The sequence below is a fragment of the Anas acuta genome, chromosome 29 (genome assembly GCF_963932015.1).
Source record: "Anas acuta chromosome 29, bAnaAcu1.1, whole genome shotgun sequence".
In the NCBI taxonomy this organism is placed as follows: Eukaryota; Metazoa; Chordata; class Aves; order Anseriformes; family Anatidae; genus Anas; species Anas acuta.
Window position 1 is genome coordinate 3,144,730 of NC_089007.1, and position 18,280 is coordinate 3,163,009.

Here is an 18,280-nt window from a genome sequence, read left to right on the forward strand (position 1 = left end):
GGGTGCGTGGGGCAGGCTCCGTCCCGGTCCCGCGTGGCCGTGGGGTCACCGCGGCACCGGGGAGCCCCCGGGGCTGCCCCGCTTTGGGGGGCGCCCCCCGGTAACCCCGGGGGCAGCTCCGGGGCACGGCCCCCCCCCCCCCCCGTACTCCGGCACCTGCCCACCCCCCCCCCCAATACCCCAGTTCCTACCCCCCCCATCTCTAATTGGGCAATTAGCGTTAATTAGCCACAATTAGCACGCAGGGAACGCGGCCCCCAGCCCCCCCCCGCTCACCCCAACCCCGGGGACCCCCCCCAGCCCCGGCACCCCCCCAGCGACCTGCAGGGACCCCAGGGTACTGCCCCCCCCCCCCAGCCCCGGGACCCCAGGGTGCTGCCCACCCCCCCCCAGACACCTGCCAGGACCCTAGGGTGCTGCCCCCCCCCCCCCCCCAACCCCGCCATCCGGGGGGGGCTCCACCGTGGGTGCCGATGCACGGGGCCACGTCCGTTCTTGTCACGCGTGTCCCCAGGGAGGGGCCATCCCTAGGCTGGTAGCCCCCCCCCCCGTCCTTGTGTCCCCCCCCCCGAGGTCGTGGAGCTCCGCAAACTTCCCCTCCACGACCCTCGAGATTCGGCCTGGAGGGGACTCCATCACCGCCCCCACGCGTGGGTGCGGGAAGTGCCCCCCCCTCCCCCCGGGCGAGCACCCACAGCACCCTGCGAGAGGACACGGCCCCGGGAGGGGGGGGGGCGGGCTGAGCGGGACCCCACGCCACCGGTAACCCACCCCGGGGGGGGCAACCCCACGCGGCGTCACGCGTGGGAGCCTTGAGCCGAGCCCCTCCACGCCCCTTCACGCCCCCCCCCCCCGGAGCGACCCACGGCGCGGCGGGCCCCGAGGAGCCCCCGACGGTTCCGGGGCCGGGGGCACGACCCCCGCCACGCCACGCGTGGGGAGGGAAAAAGCGGCGCGGGCGGGCGCGGCACCCAGCGCAATCAGCGGCCCGCCGCGCCGGGAGGGGAGGGAAGGGGGCGTGGCCTCCGCCACTACGCTCCCGCGCCGCGTGACCACAACACCGCCCGCTCGGCGCTCCCATTGGCCGGCGGGCGGCGGGTGGGCGGGGCGCGGCGCGCGCGCAGGCGCCTGGGCGGCCGCGGCTCCATTCATGAAAAAGGCCGAGAGCGGCTCGGCCACGTGGTTGGCGCTCACCTGCGGGGGACACGCGGGAGGGCGCCCACCTTCCCTCCCCCCCCCCCGGTACCGGAGACCCCCCCCAGTCCCCCTCTCAGTCACAGCTCCGCATGGGCCATAGATTTCTCTTTATTTACGAAAACAATTAAATAGTATTATTCTTTTTTTTTGGGGGGGGGACAGAAGTGGTTAAAAGCACGCTCGCCCCCCTGCCCCCCGATGGGGGTCTGGGGGTGGGGTGGGGGGGCTGGCCGGAGGACGTTTATATTACATTTATAAATAGAAAAATAAAACTCTCAAGCAGGGTGGTTAGCGGTTAGCGCGGGTTAGAGCTGGGCCCCCTCCCTGCCCTGCAGCCCCGAGCGGTGTGGGGACAATGTTGGGGGACTGGGACATTGTGGGTGACAGGGACACCATGGGTGATGGGGACACCGCAGCTGAAGGGGACACCATAGGTGTTGGGGACACCATAGGTGACAGGGATACCAGGGGTAACGGGGACACCGCAGGTGATGGGGACACTCCGGGTGATGGGGACACCTCTCAGCTCCAGGGGCAGTGCCCCAGTCCCCAGGCGCAGCGGTTAATAAAGCAATAAATACGGGGGGAGCACACGGGGGGGGGGGGGGCTGGGGCACGGGGGCCACCTAACGCCCCCCAGCAGTGCTGTGGGGTGGCCCCCAGAACATGGGAGGGGGCTGAGCCCCGCTCCCTGCACCATGCCCCCCCTCTTCACCCCAAGCAGTGCCCAGCCGAGGGGCACCCAACCTCCCTGGGGGGCCCCCACACCTCCTCCTTGGCACCCATGGGTGCAAGGGGTCTGGCGCTGGTCCTGGTGCTCCGGCATGAGCCCTGCAGTTTCGGGGGGGGGGCTCTACGCCTGCGCAGCCTCGTGGCCCAGCACCCCCCAGGCCAGGCGGTAGAGCAGGCGCGAGTACCAGTGCACGCCCGCCTCCGGTGCCGTCCCGTTGCCCCCCTCGGCACGGGCAGGCAGCAGCGAGAGGAGCCCGTGGAAGAGGCGCAGGGGGGCGAAGGCGCGGTGGGCCCAGCGGTGGCTCTCCAGGACGGCGTAGCAGGATGCCAGCACCCCGTTGACCAGCAGGGTCCCGTGGGAGGTGAGGGGGGCGAAGACCCCCACGCCTTCCTCCCGCGAGACCCTCAGCACGCGCGCGGGGCGCAGCCCCTGCCCGCCGGCCCCCTGAGCCAGCACCGCGTCCCCCGGGCGCAGGCGGCGAGCGAAGACGGGCAGGAAGGCGGCCGAGCCGTTGGCGGCCCCGCGGGCGGCGAAGACGAGGTGGGACGGGGTGAGGAGCAGCCGGCGAGCCGGGCTGGCCGTCTCGATGGCCACGAAGGAGGCGCGTTGGCCCAGGTCGCGGTGGAGGAAGAGCAGCACCTCGGTGGGCACCAGGCGCCCGCCGGGCTCGGCACCCAGCACCCAGTCGCCCCGGCGCAGGTCGGCCAAACCCCGGCGCTCGCCGCTCCGCAGCGTCACCGTCGCGTGGCCCGGGAAGCAGCCGCCGGTGCGCACGGCCAGGGAGTTATCTGGGAGGGTGGAGAACGCCACCGGTGGGTCCCCGCGGCCACCTGGGGGGGGAGCAGCAGAAGGGAAAAGGCCCCGAGCGGAGCTGCTCTGACCGGACCCGAAATCTCCCCCCCCTCCCGAAACAAAGCGGATATTTTCCGAACACCCCCCCCCCCCGTGGTTCCTGTGAGCAGGATCCAGGCTGAGCGGGGTGCTGCAGGGCCCCTTTGTCCGGCCCGCACTGATGCCCTTTGTTCCGCCTGGCCCTGCCGCTGGGACGGTGACATTTGCGGCCACTTTCACTTTCTGTCGATTGTCACTTCTGGCCTGGACCAGGGCTGCTGGCCGGAGCGGCCGCAGGGCTGGAGGGGGGGGGGCGCATCCAAAGTGTCTTAAGCCCCCCCCCACCATACTTTGTGCCCCCATGGGAGGCAAGCCCTGGGGACAGCTCTGTCCGTGCCACTTTGGGGTGGGGACGAATAGGATTTTTTGCCAAGCTGGTGGCTGAATGGAGCTGGGACAGGCTGGGGGCTACATCCCACGCCACCCTGGGATGGAAACGGAGGGCGGAGGGTGTTGGGGGGCCACAGGTTGGGGTGCTGAGGGGGAAGGCAGCCCCCCGGCAGCCCCGTGGCGCCGTACCTGCTCTGACGGAGACGTGGATGTGCGCCTTGGACTCGTAGTAGACCCAGTCGAAGCCGGCCTCCACGGCCAGGCGCGCCAGCATGCCGTACTTGTGGCGGTCGCGGTCGGAGGTGGTGATGTCCAGCGCCCGGCCCTCGTAGTGCAGCGAGTCGGGGAGGTGGTGCCCGTCCTCGTCCCAGCCCTCCGTCACCCGCAGCTTCACCCCCGGCCACATGTTCATCACCGCGATGGCTAACGAGTTCACCCGCTCTTTGCAGCGCTGGGGGGGACACGGGACAAGCACCACGGTCAGTCCTGACCCACCCCCCCGTGGCACCCGCAGCCCTACCTGGGGCATCCTGAGTGTGGACAGACAGACGGACACTGGGAGGCTGTGGGGGTTTGGAAGGGGGCAGCCCAAAGGGGTTGCTGGCTGGGGGGGGCAGATGGGACCCCTCCTCAGCCTGCAGAGGGGCACAGCTGAGCTGCCCCCCCCCAGAATGGTGCAGGTTGAAGGTTAACGTGCCCCAGGGTCCTGCAGGGGAGCCCGGGCAGTCAGGCGGAAAGGGCACGGGACGGTGCCGGGTGTCACCTTCCCCTTGGCCATGGCTGTGACTGATTAACCTGACCGTGGGGGGGGGGCACGGGGCAGAGCTGGGGGGTGCAGCCAAGCAGAACCAGCCCCACGTCCTGCAGCAGCACCGGGGGGGGCTCACGCCTGCCAGAGCAGGGCAGGATGCGTGCAGCTCCCACGCTGCAGAGAGCAGGGCTCTGCAGGGGCACGGGGGGGGGAAGTCCCACGAGCTGAGGGGGGCAGCGGGGGGGGGCTCGGGCGGTGCCCATGAGGGGCGCAGGGGATGGAGGCCGCTCCCACCCGCCCCAGCAGCCGGCGAGGTCGCGGCGTCCCTCCGTGCCCCGGTGCCCCCCGGTTCCCCGTGCAACAAAGCCGCTCCCGGGAGCGGTGGGGCAGCGGGGGCGGGAGTGCGGGGCCCGGTCCCGGGGCTGCCCGGCCCGGGGGGGGGGGCCCGGCATGCGACGGGGGGGTAGGAATGCACCCGGCCCGGCCCGGCCCGGCCCGGCGACAATAGGCGCCTTCCAGCCCGGCTCTGACCTCAGGCCCCGGGAATGCCGGCACGGCCACAAAGGCCCCTTTCAGCCGCCCGCACCCCGGGCCGGCTCCGTGCCCGCGGCCCGCCGGGCTCCGCCGCCCCGGCTCCGCCGCCCCCGCCGCCCCGGGCCGAGGGAGCCGCGGCGCTGCCTGGACCACTCGCAGCATCCCCCGTCTCCATGGCGACCGCGGAGCCGCCCTTCGCCATGGCAACGGCGAGCATCCCGGCGGGACGAGGCGCAGCCCCGGACCCCCGGGAGACGTCTACCGGGGCCGCCCCCTCCCCGTTGGCCCGCCCCGGGGCCGGGCAGGGGCGGCTCCGCGGACCGGGAGCGGCAGCCCCGGGATCCCCGGCAGCCCCCGACGCCCCCTCCCCGTTAATCCCCGCCGCGGGTCCTCAGCGGCCCACCCGGTGCCACCGGTACCGGGGCCCGGGGGGAAGCTCCGGGAGAAGCCGGGGAGGGGACCCCGCGCCCCGGGAGGGTCGGGGCCGCCGGGAAACTGTCGGGGCTACCGGGGGCCGGTCGGTGCCACCGGGGGCCGGTCGGGGCGCTCCCTCCCGCCTCCTCCCCGCCGCCCCCGCGCCCCGGGGAGCGCGGCCGGACCGTCCCGGGCTCAGCCCCCACCTCGGTCATGAGCCGGTCCGCCCCCGTGTTCTCCTCGTCCTTGAAGATGATGTCGGGGTTGTAGTTGGGCACCAGCTCCCTGAAGCGCTCCGAGCCCCGCAGGACTTTCCCCTCCGCCTTCCCGCTCGCCCCCAGCGTCTGCTCGGGCACGTTGGGCACGAACTGCTTGTAGAGCAGCGGCGAGAGCTGCCGCCGCCCGAACCGCCGCCGCCCCACCGGCCCCCGGCCCGGCCCGCAGCCCAGCACCGGAGAGGCCAGCAGGAAAGCGGCGAGGCCGAGGAGGCCGAGGGCGAACCGGCTGCACCGGGGCATCCCGGCCGCCGAGCTCCGCCGGGCCCCGCTGCCTCCGCGGCCCCCGCTTCAGTCACCGGGGGCACGGGCGGCCGGGGCGGGCATGGCACCGGCGCGGCGGCCCCGGGGCTTTTAGCGGCTCCCGGTGCCAGGGGCGGGTCGGCGGCGTTTCCTTCTCACACCCACGGGCCCGTCGCCGCTCCGGGACCCGCGGCCACCCGGGACGAGTGACAACCCCTCCCCGAGCACCCCCGCACCCCCCCCCCGGGGCCGCCACCACCCACTCGGAGCGCCCGGGCACCGGAGCGTTTCCCACCCGCGCCCACGGACCCGGCACCCCCTCTCCTGGCGCTGCACCCTGCTCCCGGGGGGGTCCCCGACGGGAAAAGCCCCCTCCTCCTACCGCTGCGGCCCCGGGACGGGCACCGGGAACCGGTCCCGGGCACCGCGCTCCTGGCACTGGCCCGGCCCCGGCCGCCCCGCTCTTGGCACCGCCCCGGCACCGGGACCTCTCCCCGCTCCTGGCACCGTGCCCCGATTCCGGTCCCCCCCCCCCGCCTCGTCTGGGTCCTGCGCTCCGGTACCGGGCCCCCCCCTTTTTCTTTATCTCGCCGCTTTATCCGGTGCCGGTCCCGCTCCCCTCGCCTGTCACTGCCCTCCGGGACCGGGTCCCCGCTTCCCCGGCACCGCGCCCCGTTCCCGGGACCGTTTCTCCCGTCGCCGCCCCCTGGCACCGGAGCCGCCCGTTACCCTACGGCTGCCCCGCCGGTACCGGCAGCTCCCCCACCCCCTGGCAGAGCCGCCGGTACCGAGCCCCAATTCCTGGCTCTCCCCACTTCTCCCCCGTTTGCTGCCGTCCCCGGTACCGGTACCCGCTCCTGGCGCTGCCCCCGGTACCGGGCTGCCCGCAGCCGCCCCGGGCCGTGTCGGGCGGCCCCGGCCGGGTGCCCCCCACCTGCACCCGCTCGGCTCCGGCACTGGGCAGCGCCGCCGGGTCCCTCCGGCCCCGCCTCGGAGCCCGGCCCCCGGGAGCGGCGGCAGCGGCGGCCACATCCCCCGGGGCCGCCCCCGCCGGGGCTGCGCTGCCCGGGACGGCCCCTCCGAGCCCCGGGTGTCCCCCCCCCCTCCCGGCACCCCAGGGAGCCGCCCGTGGCCCCCTCCCCAAGAGCACCCCAAGCCACGACGGGGAGGCACCCAAGGGTGCCAAGGAGCCAGGGTGAGGGCAGGAGGCAGCGGCAGGCTGGGAGGGGGGGCTGGGGCCCGGCTCCCAGCCCCCCCGCAGCCCCCGTGCCAGCCCAGGGTGACCGGGAGGGGAGCAGGGCACAGGGAAATCGCGGGCACCGATGGCCTCATTTCCTTCTATATAAACCCAGTTTCCTGTGCTTCCTGCTCAGCCCTGGTTCGGGGAGGGGTTGAGGGGGGGGGCAAGGGCCCCCCCTATGCACGGGGAGGGGGGGGGGCAGCCTGGCGCAGCCCCAGCCCGGGCAGGATGGGTGGGGGGCCTGTTCCTGGGCAGCTTCCGTGAGCCCCCCTCCTTCAGCCACGGAGGGGTCAGAGTCCCCCCAGACCCCTGAGGTGGAGGCAGATGGGCTCAGAGCAGCTCAGCCCCCCCCTTCCCACACCCCAAAAAAGCCACTCAGTGCTGCCCCCCCCCCCCATTTAGGACTGGGGCTATCAGCACCAGGAACCAGGGCCAGGAGCAGCCCTCATCTTCAGCCCTTCCTGGAGTGGGCTCGTTAGCCACAGCCAGGAAGAGGGTTAATTACAGCCCCCAGGGAGAGGGCAGGAGCAGAGCCCCCCCCATAGGAACTCTAATCCCTGCCCCAAGCCCCCCCCCAAGCCCTGCCCTGAGGTGGAACCAAGCCATGTAGCGTGAAAATATTTTATATATATTAAAAAAAAAAAAAAAAAAAAGAGTTTGTTTATTGCTCCAAACAAGTAACGTGGTAACAGAGACCTGACCAACTCATCACACAGCTGCTGGGGGGGGGCCCTGCCCCAGCCCTACTCCTTCTTGGGGGGGGGAAGGGGGACAACCAGCGCCCCCTGGCAGCCCCCAGAGCAACAAGGGGGACAGGGTGCGGAGTGACTGGGACCAGGGGGGCTCGGGGCCTCCCCCCGTTAGTGTTAAGAGGGATGCCTGGGGAGGGGGGAGACATTGAAAAACACACAAACTCCAAGAGGGCAGCACTGGGGCGGGGGGGGGGGGGCAAAAGGCCCAGCCCCACGAGGTATATAAAAGAGTGGGGGGGCTGCAGCCAGCACAGCCCCGGGGGCTGCAGCCCCCTGAGAGGGGCATGGCTCGAGGCCGAGGCTCAGTAGCGCAACAGGCTGAGATGGGGCTGCGGGGGGGGCACAGCCAGGCCCCCTCCTGGAGGCTCAGCTCCTCCTGGGGGGGTCTCCAGCATCCACAACGCACCCAGCGGCATCGGGACCAGCGCCGTGGCCGTTCTCGGGGAGGGGGTGGGACAGCCTCGTGCCCCCAGCCCTAGCAGCGCTCGCCCAGGGGCCGGGAGCGCGGCACGGGCAGCGGCAGCTTGTGCAGACCTGGGTGCAGAGGGAGAGGGTGAGAGGCAGGCAGGGGACGGCCCCAGCGCCTTGTCCCACGTCCCCCCCCCGTCCCCGTCCTCACCGAAGGCGCGGAGCAGCTCCTCCTGCACGGCCCAGGTCACCTTCTTCACCAGGCACAGCGTGGTGAGCGCCGCAAAGCCCATGTTGTAGAGGAAGACGATGTAGAAGTTCCCCAGCCAGTTGAAGCGGCCAAAATCCCCCAGGAGGTCAAAGCGGGTGATCCCTGCATGACGGGGGGGTGGGGGGGGTCAGGGCATGCTGGCCCCGGGGGGCTGCCCCAGTCCCAGCCCCAGCCCCACCGCATCTCACCCAGCGTCCTGGAGAAGACGGGCAGGGCAGAGCTGAGCACCAGCAAGGACACGCAGTTCCCGATGATCTGCGGGGGAAAAAAAGGAGAATTTGAAGGAGCCGTGGCACAGCCCCACGGTCCTGAACCTGCTCCCGGGGCCGTGCTGGAGGCAGGGGGAGCCGGAGGGACGCGTGGTGCCCTCGCGTGGGGACGCCGCACAGTGCGCAAGGACACGGGGACAGCCACGCAACACCTGGGGGGGCTCTCACCTTGGTGAGGGGGGTGTCCTGCCTCTCAGGGAGCAGCCGGGTGAAGAGGGGGGAGCTGTAGAAGCCCACGACGGAGGAGAGCATCAGGTAGCTGCGAGGGGGGCGTTAAGGAGAGGACAGAGGGGGTGACAGTGGGGCTGGCACAGGGGACAGCGCAGGGGACAGCCACCGGTGCCCGTGTGAAGGATACAAGATGAGGATGACCTGCAGGGCAGCTCCGAAGGTGCCGAAGATGGAGAAGGAGACCTGGCCCAGGGGCGCATCCTGCGGGGCAGGAGGCACTTTGTGGGAACAAGCCCGGCAGAAGGGGCTCCTCGCTGTCCCCTTTTCCCCCCCCCCCAGGTACCTGGATACCCCGCGGCATCGCGGCATCGTCCAGCAACAGCTCCAGGACGTGGAAGCAGACGATGAGCACCGAGATCCCCTGGGAAGAGAAGGAGGAGGAGGAGAAGGGGGTCAGGGTGTCTGCGGGGCCCTGCGACACACAAGGGGACAGGGACAAGGTGGGGACCCGGCCAGGGACACTTACTGTCAGCGCCAGGAGGCCCAGCATGGCCAGGGGGTAGCCCAGGTTCCTCTGCCAGGGTGACGCTCGGTGCCGCCGCTCTGCGGGGAGGATGTTACAGCCCCTGCCCCACGGCACCCCCTTCCCTCTCTCTTTGGGGCGCAGGTTCCCAGAGAACCAGTGCTCCCAGCGCTCCCAGTGCCCAGCTCCGGTCGCCCCAGTTCCTTACCCAGCTTCCGCCTTTTGCTCTGGATGGCGAGGAGCTGCTCCCGCAGCAGCCCCACGTTCAGGTTCAGCCAGCAGGAAGTTTTGCCTGCAGGGGGAGACACCGAGGGGCTCACTCCCCACATGCTGAGGGATTGGGGTCCCTGGGCACCCCAAGGCACCTCCCCAGCCTGCGCTGAGCACCCACCGGACGCGATCCTGCGGGACACGGCGGCTTCCTCGAACCTCGTGCAGCTCAGCTGCTCATCCAGGTCTTCCAGGAGCTGGGGACAGGCCCAGAGCCATGAGCAGGGGACACGAGTGACACCCCGGGAGCTGGGGGGCCAGGCAGCCCCACAGCTCGGGGACACCAAGACCCCAGGCAGGGCCTCATGGAGGGGGGTGGCACCTTACCCGGGGTTTCACCAGCAGCTTCCCCGTGACGGTGAACATGGTGGAGAGGCCAAATGGAGTGCACACTGTGGGTGGGAGGAGAGGGTGAGCCCCGGCACCCTACTCCTCCCTGGGCCACCAGAAGGGTCCTGAGTTGCCCCCACCATGCCAGGGAGTGACCCCGCAGGACCCGGACTTACGCAGCAGGAGCAGCACGCCGAAGAGCGAGATGCAGGAGTAGAGGTAGGGCAGGTAGTACTCCCAGAGGTCTGTGGAGAGAGGGGGCAGGATGCAGCAGGCCTCCAGGGCAGCCCTCCTCCTGCCCCTTTCAGCACCAGGGGCCCCATCCTGCCCCAGCAGCACAGACCCCCGAGCCCTGGCAGCACCCACCGTAGAGCGACTGGCGACTGGCCGCGTTGTTGCCGACGATGGCAGAGGCCACCCAGACCATGCCCAGCACCAGCAGCGTCAGCAGCAGCAGCACCACCGATGTCTCGTACACCCTGGCCATGATGCCCTGAGGGAACGGGATCAGCAGCAAGCCAGGGAGAGGGACACAGGGTGGGGGACAGGCCCCGTGGGGCCACGTACCTTCTTGGACCCCGCAAAGCCCTCCGACTCAGTGAAGAAGTAGGCAAAGGGCATGAGGAAGACAAGGGACATGTTGGAGAAGAGGAAGACCAAGTTCCAGAGGCCTGGGAGGGACGGAATAGGGTGAGCTCCCGCTGGGGGCAGCCCCAATCCACAGCCCTCAGCACCCCATGGCCACCCTACGTGCACCCACCATGGATGAGGGACCCGTTCAGCCACTGGATGTAGTAGTTGTGGGGGAAGGAGAGCAGCACCTCGTTGCTGATGATGGAGAAGGGGAGCAGGAGCACGGCACCCAGAGCCACGGCCAGGGTGAAGGTGCACATCCCCAGCCTGCGGGAGGGACAAGCGTCAGTTCCAGCCCCTGCGTGGATGTCACAGCCTGGCCACAACCCCCTGGGGGGGTCACTGACCCCCATGGAGCTGGGGAACGCCGTGTCCCGGCCGGGCAGGGAGAGGGAAGTGGCTGAGTAGGAGTGGGACAGGGGAGGAACTTACGCAATCCTGTTGACAGCAGCGTCCTCGTCATCGTGAACTGTGGAGGAACAAACCGCCAGGATGACTCCCTGCTCTCCCCCCCAAACATCCTCCCCAAAAACAGAGCTGCAAAGCCCAGCAGTGCTCCCGAGGGAGTTGGGACCCTGCTCCCCTTCCATAGCAGCCCTGGGGGATTCCCCATAGGGACGGATGCCCCAGGAACGTGGGCTGGGGTGGGACTGGGGCTGCTGAGGGAGGCAGAAAGCAGGGGAGGAGCATCTCAGGGGGGTGGCAGCCAAATTGAGCCTCCCCTACCTGCCGCAAAGTCCGTCTGCTTCTTGAAGTGGGTTATGATGAAGTGGCAGAGGATGTAGAGGCTGGCGAAGAGCAGGGCGCAGATCTGTGGGCAGAGCAGCGTGGGCAGCACCGGTGGACCCAGAGGGCAGCGCTCCCACCCTGGGCTCTGCCACCGGGACCTGCCAGCTCCACCCTATTTGTTTTTCCAGTCCTGGCCCTGTTCACTCACCCCACACGTGTGCTCGGCCCTACGCACACACGGGGGCTGCACCCAGGGCTCACCCACTGGGTGCTCACGAGCTGCCAGGAGGTCCCACAGGGCTTGGGAGCATGGGGCGAGCACAGGCAACAACTCCGGGGCAGCCTGCGCTAACAGAGCTGCCCACAGCTCAGACCCAAAACCCCACAGCCCTCATCCTGCTGGCACCAGCACCCAGCGGGGCTGTGGGAGCAGCTTTGGGCCAGGTGCCAAGGCCGGCTGCAGCGTCTGTCTGTCCCCCCCCCGCCCCCGCCAGCACGCCGAGGCCCAGCCAGAACAGGCGATGTTCGAGGAACACAGCGACCTTTCATCCCTGTGGGTACGCGGCGGGATAGGGAAAGGTCGCCCGAATCTACTGCCTTGGCACGGGTGGACTGGAGCTGCCCTGGCACCTTCCTCGTGCTGGAGGCTTGGCCGGGAGTCCCAGGGGTGGGGGGATGCCCAGTGGGGTGGCAGGAAGCCCCCGGAGCCCCCCAAGGGTGGTCTCCAGTCCCTGCTCCCACCAGGGAAGAACCACAAGCTGTGTGTTTCCTTCTGCCCATGGGCTGCATCCCAAAGTGGAAAGCTCTGCTTGACCAAGGGACCCCAAATACCTGCACCCAGAAAGGGTGCGAGAAAGGGGCCTCGTGAGGAGGCCCCCAAGGAGGCCCGGGACAGGGCGGGTAGGGGAGCGGTGTCCCTGCTCCATCCCTGTGCAGGGGAAGGGCTCCCCAGCGGTGCTGACACAACCACAGGGCAGGAGTGAGGCAGAGCTCCACAACGTGGCTCGGGAAAGTCTGAAAGGTCGAGTGAGCTCCACGCTGGCTGTGCTGAGCCAGGAGTTCCCGGGGCAGAGGCAGCTCAGCAGGGTGGAGGACTGGGGAGCTCCAGGGCAGCGATGCTTGGCTCTGGTCACCCCTCATGCAGCATCCCAGGGACCCTCGGGAGATGTCAGGGCCACAACATGTGGTCCCCCCACATCCCTGTCCCATGAAGCAGGACCAGAGCAGCAGCCCCAGCTACTCCCCTCCAGTGTCCCCAGCCCTGGGGGGCTCTGCAGGGCCCCTGCCCGCTGACATTGGTGCTGAGCACCCTGAGGCAGGGACAGGGGCACCTGGCCTGAGTCTGGCACAACTGACACTGCTCCACCGACCCAGAAGCGGGTACCCAACCCAGCTTTGTACCCAACCCAGCAGTCCCCACGGCTGGGGACTCCCTGTGGGCATAGGAGGTACTGGGGCACTGCAGGACCCCAGATCTCCAGGGGAAGGTAGGGACCAGAGATCATGTCCCATCCCACTTGCATCCCATGGCCCCCCCCCATCCCTTTGGGAGGGGAGATTGGAGCGAGCCCTGTCTGTGCTCAGAGGCAGGGGGGGCTCTTGCCGGGCCGAGGGGTCCCACTCTGCCCGGGCCAGGCTCCCCACGCCCCCCGGGCCGAGCCGAGCCGAGCCGGGCTATCAGCGGGGCACACGGCAGCACGGCGCAGCTCTGGCACCGATAAGGACCGGGCGTGGGGCTCAGCCCCGGCGGCTCTGGCACCGCAGCTGCCCCGGTGGGGGGTGTGCAGGGTCCCAGCCCCCCCCCCCTTCCAGCAGGACCCCAGCCCCGCAGGACGCTCCCTCCCCACCGTCCGCGCCCCGCACTCACGATGCATTCGCGGACCCGTTCGTGGAAAAGCTGCTCCCGCACGGCCAGCGCGTCGTGCTCCACAGGGGCCATGGGGCGGCCAGCATGGCCGTGCCGAGCCAAGCCGGGGCAGGACAAAGCGCAGGGGGGAGCCGGGCCGAATCCGGACACAGGGCAGGGCCGGGCCGAGCCGAGCCGGGTCAGGGCAGATGGCTGGGCTGAGCCGAGCCGAGCCGGGCCGGGCCGGGCCAAGCCGAGCCGGATCCGGACACAGCGCAGGGCTGAACCGAGCCGGGTCAGGGCAAAGCTCGGGGCCGGGCCGGGCTGGATCCGGGCACAGCGCGGGGCTGAGCCGAGCCGTGCGGGGCCGCCCGCGGCACCAGGAGGCGAGGCCCCGCCCGGCCCCGGCCCCGCCCCCCGCATCCGGCGCTCGCTACAATGTATCCGCTCGGTTGCCGCCTCAAAGGGCCCGGCCTCCGCCCCCATTGGCTGCCGGCTTTGAATGAGGCGCCGCTCATTGGCCGGGGGCTGCGCGGGCGGCTCCCATTGGCTGGAGGCGCCGCCGCGTTCCCACCCGCCGCTCCCACGGCCCCGCCGGGCGCCCCCAGCCCCCTCCCCCCGAGGGCAGGAAACCGGGATTAGCGCGGGGGCCAGAGCTGATCCCCCGGGCAGGGCTAATCCGCGGGTTAATCCGTCTGTATCCCTCCCGGGCAGGACGGGGGGAAGCACAGGATCTGCTGCGAGGCCCCCAGCAAGGGAACGGCTCCTCCTCCTATCGGGGTCTTGGCCCCCAGTATCTCCCTGAAGGCCCCCCCGGAGCAGCAGAACCAGCGCCCCCCACCCTCTAAACACGAGGGAGTGGGAAATTCTCCCCCCAGAGCAGGGGAAATCAGAGCCAGCTCCAGCAGGAGCACCACCCCCTCCCTCCCTCCCCCCATGGTCATCTCATTGGGCAGGGACAATGGGGACAGCGCGTTCCCACGGGGCTGGGGCCGGCCAGCCGCAGGGGCTGAACCAGAGGCATTTGTATCCAACACGGAGGCAGCTTTTCTTAAAGCCTTTTATTCACAGACATGGTGCAGACACATGTAAAACAGACAGGATCACATTGGAGTGAGCGCTTAGCCAGAGCAGCGCATCCTTCTAGCCAGGGCCGGTACCCAGACCCACACCTGGTGCACAAGAAAGCTGAAGTGTTTGAAGCTGACACTTTGTGGACATGCTACAGCGACAGAAGGAACCCAGCCTTTAGTACTCCTCCCCTTCCTCCTCTCCTTCCCCTTCCACCGAGTCCACCCCCACCTCCTCATAATCCTTCTCCAGGGCGGCCATGTCCTCCCTGGCCTCCGAGAACTCCCCCTCCTCCATGCCCTCCCCCACGTACCAGTGCACGAAGGCACGCTTGGCGTACATCAGGTCGAACTTGTGGTCCAGGCGGGCCCAGGCCTCGGCGATGGCCGTGGTGTTGCTCAGCATGCACACAGCACGCTGCACCTTGGCCAGGTCCCCCCCGGGCACCACTGTGGGAGGCTGGTAGTTGATGCCCACCTTGAAACCAGTTGGGCACCAGTCCACGAACTGGATGCTACGCTTGGTCTTGATGGTGGCGATGGCGGCATTGACATCCTTGGGCACCACATCCCCGCGGTACAGCAGGCAGCACGCCATGTACTTGCCGTGCCGTGGGTCGCACTTCACCATCTGGTTGGCCGGCTCGAAGCAGGCGTTGGTGATCTCGGCCACCGAGAGCTGCTCGTGGTAAGCCTTCTCCGCTGAGATGACGGGGGCGTAGGTGGCCAGGGGGAAGTGGATGCGTGGGTACGGCACCAGGTTGGTCTGGAACTCGGTCAGGTCAACATTCAGGGCCCCATCGAAGCGCAGGGAGGCTGTGATAGAGGACACGATCTGGCTAATGAGGCGGTTGAGGTTGGTGTAGGTGGGCCTCTCGATGTCCAGGTTCCTGCGGCAGATGTCGTAGATGGCCTCGTTGTCCACCATGAAGGCGCAGTCGGAGTGCTCCAGCGTGGTGTGGGTGGTGAGGATGGAGTTGTAGGGCTCCACCACGGCAGTGGACACCTGGGGGGCTGGGTAGATGGAGAACTCCAGCTTGGACTTCTTGCCGTAGTCGACCGAGAGGCGCTCCATGAGCAGGGAGGTGAAGCCGGAGCCGGTGCCGCCCCCGAAGCTGTGGAAGACCAGGAAGCCCTGCAGCCCTGTGCACTGGTCAGCCTGGGGGAAGAGAAAAAGAGAAGACAAGACATCAGTATCAGTTTTTGTGACTTGAAGCTACTCCTGATTTGTCCAGGAAGGAAAGTGTTGAGCCCTGTTATCTCAAGCCTTGGAGGCATCTCAGATCAGGAACACAAGCAGAGGCTGCGCGCGCTGGCAGGGTCTGCCTGAGCAGAGGACCCTGGGGACACACAGGAGCCAGCACCGTGCCCAGTATAACCTGCACACGCCTGCCTGGGGCTGTGCTTTACAGAGCGCATGGAGGCGCCTAGAGCCAGCATTCCCTGGAGGCACACGGGCAGGAGCCTTGCAGCAGCCAACATCAGCACTGCCCTCCATGTACAGAGGCAGGCACGAGCCTCCCCCGTGGGAGTTAAACCCTCAGCACCGACTGCTGGCAAGCAGTCAGTAAAGTAGGATCAGAGTCCGGGTCAAGGGGAAGCCTCACATGACCCAAACCCAGAACGAAAGTGATGTTCCCCAAGGGCAAAAGGCGGCTGTGGTGTGTCCTGCCACGGCCACACTGGGGCCAAGTCCAGGGCTGGCAGCAGTGACACATCTGCAGTGCCTGAGTGCAGAGGGCTTGGGACTGCACGAGCACTGGCACTACCAGGAGCCATCACCTGGCACTGGGAGAACCCACAAGGGGTTAAACGCACCCAGACCTCAAGGCACAGCTCAGCTCCTCACTCTCCTCTGGGGGCTTCCCCCATCCCCAAAAGGCTGCGGCGGTGCAGGCACCCCCGAGGCTTTGTACCCACCAGCTTGCGGATGCGGTCGAGCACCAGGTCGATGATCTCCTTGCCGATGGTGTAGTGCCCCCGCGCGTAGTTGTTGGCCGCATCCTCCTTGCCCGTGATCAGCTGCTCGGGGTGGAAGAGCTGCCGGTACGTCCCCGTGCGCACCTCGTCTGCGGGACAGCACCGGGCACCCCGTTAGCACCGGGCACCCCCTCGGCACCCACCGCCCCCCACCCCAACTCCCCGCGCTCACCGATCACCGTGGGCTCCAGGTCCACGAAGACGGCCCGGGGCACGTGCTTGCCGGCCCCCGTCTCGCTGAAGAAGGTGTTGAAGGAGTCGTCCCCCCCGCCGATGGTCTTGTCGCTGGGCATCTGCCCGTCGGGCTGGATGCCGTGCTCCAGGCAGTACAGCTCCCAGCACGCATTGCCGATCTGCACGCCCGCTTGGCCCACGTGGATGGAGATGCACTCGCGCTGCGGGGCAGAGCAGGGACAGAGCGGTCACCAGCGCAGCCCCAGCAGCACGGGCGGGGGGCACAAATCCTGCCTGGGCTGGGAGCAGCAGCGCGGCGGTGCCACCCGGCACGGGCTGGGGCAGGCGAGCGTCACCACGGGGCAACCATTTTGTGCCCAAGCTCCAAAGGGCATAGAAAGCTCATCGCCATCTCAGCCGGAGAGCTTAGCTGCGCGTGGCCAAGCCTCAAAACCAACACGGTGACGAGCTGGGGGGGGCAGACACGTGCTTGGGGACAGACCAGAGCCACCATTTCCCAGCCGAGCCCCGGCGCAGCACCCCAGGACCTCCCAAGTCCCTGTGCCAGCCCGGCAGCGGGCTCCATCCTGCTTTTGAGCCGTGCGCCCTCGCACTGGGGGGGGCTGGGGAGGCCATTTCGCAGCCTCACAGCGCAGGAAGGGCGAGGCTGGGTGAGGAGGAGGAAGAGGAGGACGAGGAGGAGGAAGCAGGCTGCGCAGCAGCGCGGACGTGACTGCGGCGCTGCGGGTGGTGGGGACCACACGCCGAGCCACTGCATGGCCCAAAACCCCCGGGGAGGGCTGAAGCCACCAGCACCCAGCTGGGGGGGGGTGTGAGGGGGTTGGGGGGTGTCCAGCTGCCCCAATCCTCCCCCTTTGCCCCCCCCGCCCCGATCCAGCACATTCCCAGCCGCACCCAGTGCGGCACCACCTGCTCCAGCACATTCCTCCCGCCCCAGCAGGGCAGATGGTGCCCGCCCCGGGGGGGCTAAGCCCAGGTTTTAGGGTTTTAGTGGTGGGGAGACCACAGGAGGCCCCCCCTCAGCAGCCCCAGGCAGGATTAGCCCCATGGGGTCTTTTTTGGCTTGGATTCAGCTGGGGGCAAGGAGCAAACTGGGACAAAGGTGGGAATGTGGGGAACCCTTGGCAATGCGGGGGGGCTCAGCATGGGATTTGGGGGTTGTGGTGCCGCGGGGGGGGGGAGGCTGGGCCCCCATCCACCCAAGGATGGGTGCTGGGTGGGGGGGGGGGCAGGAGTGCACCCGCGCCTTCCCGCGCGCGGGAAGGGTAACGGTCGGGGCTGGGCGCCAAAAATGAACCAGTGCCCCGCCCCCACCCGGTAATGGGGGGGGGAATGGGGGGGGGGGGGCTGGCACCACGTGCTGCTCCCGAAGGGGTCCTCCAGGCACAGGCAGCACCCCCAGCCCCTGCTCTGCCCCCCCCCGCCCCGTTAAAGACCCCAACCCCTCCTCTACCTTCCCCTGTCCCACTCAAGCCCCCCCAGTCCCTGCTTTGCCCCCCCAGCCCTTCTTCTGCCCCCGCCAGTCCCTACTCAAGCCCCCCCAGTCCCTGCTCTCCCCCCACCACCTCCTGCGTTACCCCCCCCTTTCCCACCCCCAACCCAAGGGCGGTTCCCCTTCCCCCCCCACTCCTTCTCTGCCCCCCCCCGCTGCCCCCCCCAGCCTTTGCTCTGCCCAGAGCCCCCCCAATCTGCAACCCCCCCAACTCCTTCCCCGACCCCCCTCAGCCCCCACCCTCCTCATCCTCGCCCTGCTCCTGCCCCCCCCAGCCCCATACCGCCCCCCCAGCCCCATGTCTCCCCCCCCCCCCCCGTACCATGGCTGCAGGCTGTTACTCGTCCCGACCACCAAGGAGTCGACGCAAGTACCGAGCTGGGGCCCCCCCCGGCCACCCTCTTATACAGCACCTGGGGGCGGGCCTCGCCCGCGCATCGCCCCCCCCATTGGTCAACTCGCCCGTCCATCAGAGCCAACCCCAGCGCTGATTGGCTGCGCCGCGTGGCGCGCTCCACCTTCCCCCCCCCCCCGCTGCAGGGCGAGCGCTTTGCCCCCCCCCAGCCGTGGGGGTGCAGCCCCCGAGGGGGGTTTATGGGGGGAGTGGGGGCTCGAGGGGGGGGCTGCAGAGCCCCTGGAGGCCCCCCCCCAGCTCTGCCCTTGCCCGCTGTGTGCTGTGGGGGGGGGGGAACCGTGGCCGTTGCCGCCCCCCCCCCCCCGCCAGTCCCCGCCC

At 69.5% G+C, this 18,280-nt stretch overlaps 3 protein-coding genes across 4 annotated transcripts; all 3 read right to left on the reverse strand.

Annotated features, from left to right (window-relative positions):
- Nucleotides 1–1,285: 1,285 nt before the first annotated feature.
- On the reverse strand, nt 1,286–6,366 carry DHH (desert hedgehog signaling molecule). 2 transcript variants are annotated; one of them, XM_068663415.1, is made up of 3 exons: nt 5,057–6,366; nt 3,341–3,602; nt 1,286–2,760 (listed from the first exon to the last, which is right to left on the reverse strand). In XM_068663415.1, exons 1-3 carry the CDS (start codon nt 5,366–5,368, stop codon nt 2,051–2,053), a joined length of 1,284 nt encoding a protein of 427 aa, XP_068519516.1. In that variant the 5' UTR covers nt 5,369–6,366; the 3' UTR covers nt 1,286–2,050. The 2 variants fall into 2 exon arrangements, with proteins under 2 accessions (XP_068519516.1, XP_068519517.1); XM_068663416.1 differs by having other exon boundaries at nt 1,286–2,718; nt 5,057–6,359.
- Nucleotides 6,367–7,251: 885 nt separating this feature from the next.
- On the reverse strand, nt 7,252–13,227 carry LMBR1L (limb development membrane protein 1 like). Its single transcript, XM_068663414.1, has 17 exons — nt 12,832–13,227; nt 10,962–11,046; nt 10,668–10,704; nt 10,363–10,502; nt 10,170–10,273; nt 9,969–10,095; nt 9,779–9,847; nt 9,600–9,664; nt 9,394–9,469; nt 9,211–9,294; nt 9,006–9,082; nt 8,823–8,900; nt 8,667–8,740; nt 8,477–8,567; nt 8,228–8,294; nt 7,980–8,141; nt 7,252–7,894 (listed from the first exon to the last, which is right to left on the reverse strand). Exons 1-17 carry the CDS (start codon nt 12,901–12,903, stop codon nt 7,836–7,838), a joined length of 1,467 nt encoding a protein of 488 aa, XP_068519515.1. The 5' UTR covers nt 12,904–13,227; the 3' UTR covers nt 7,252–7,835.
- A 629-nt stretch (nt 13,228–13,856) lies between these two features.
- Nucleotides 13,857–18,031, reverse strand: LOC137845890 (tubulin alpha-1B chain). The gene is made up of 4 exons (XM_068663405.1): nt 17,870–18,031; nt 16,033–16,255; nt 15,801–15,949; nt 13,857–15,039 (listed from the first exon to the last, which is right to left on the reverse strand). The coding sequence occupies exons 1-4, from the start codon at nt 17,870–17,872 to the stop codon at nt 14,059–14,061; spliced, it is 1,356 nt and encodes a 451-aa protein (XP_068519506.1). The 5' UTR covers nt 17,873–18,031; the 3' UTR covers nt 13,857–14,058.
- Between the last annotated feature and the right edge of the window lie 249 nt (nt 18,032–18,280).

Bases quoted from the DNA above. Each gene is read 5' to 3' on its own strand.
- DHH (XM_068663415.1), bottom strand. From the start codon at position 5,368: ATGCCCCGGTGCAGCCGGTTCGCCCTCGGCCTCCTCGGCCTCGCCGCT. The intron at 3,603-5,056 runs GTGGGGGCTGAG...TGTCCCCCCCAG, and splicing joins CGGACCGGCTCATGACCGAG to CGCTGCAAAGAGCGGGTGAA. The intron at 2,761-3,340 runs GTACGGCGCCAC...CTCCCCCCCCAG, and splicing joins CCACGTCTCCGTCAGAGCAG to GTGGCCGCGGGGACCCACCG.
- LMBR1L (XM_068663414.1), bottom strand. From the start codon at position 12,903: ATGGCCCCTGTGGAGCACGACGCGCTGGCCGTGCGGGAGCAGCTTTTC. The intron at 10,705-10,961 runs GTAGGGGAGGCT...GTTCCTCCACAG, and splicing joins GCAGACGGACTTTGCGGCAG to TTCACGATGACGAGGACGCT. The intron at 9,083-9,210 runs GTAAGGAACTGG...TCCTCCCCGCAG, and splicing joins GAGCAAAAGGCGGAAGCTGG to AGCGGCGGCACCGAGCGTCA.
- LOC137845890 (XM_068663405.1), bottom strand. The intron at 15,950-16,032 runs GTGAGCGCGGGG...GCTGTCCCGCAG, and splicing joins CCTGGAGCCCACGGTGATCG to ACGAGGTGCGCACGGGGACG. The intron at 15,040-15,800 runs GTGGGTACAAAG...CTCTTCCCCCAG, and splicing joins TCGACCGCATCCGCAAGCTG to GCTGACCAGTGCACAGGGCT.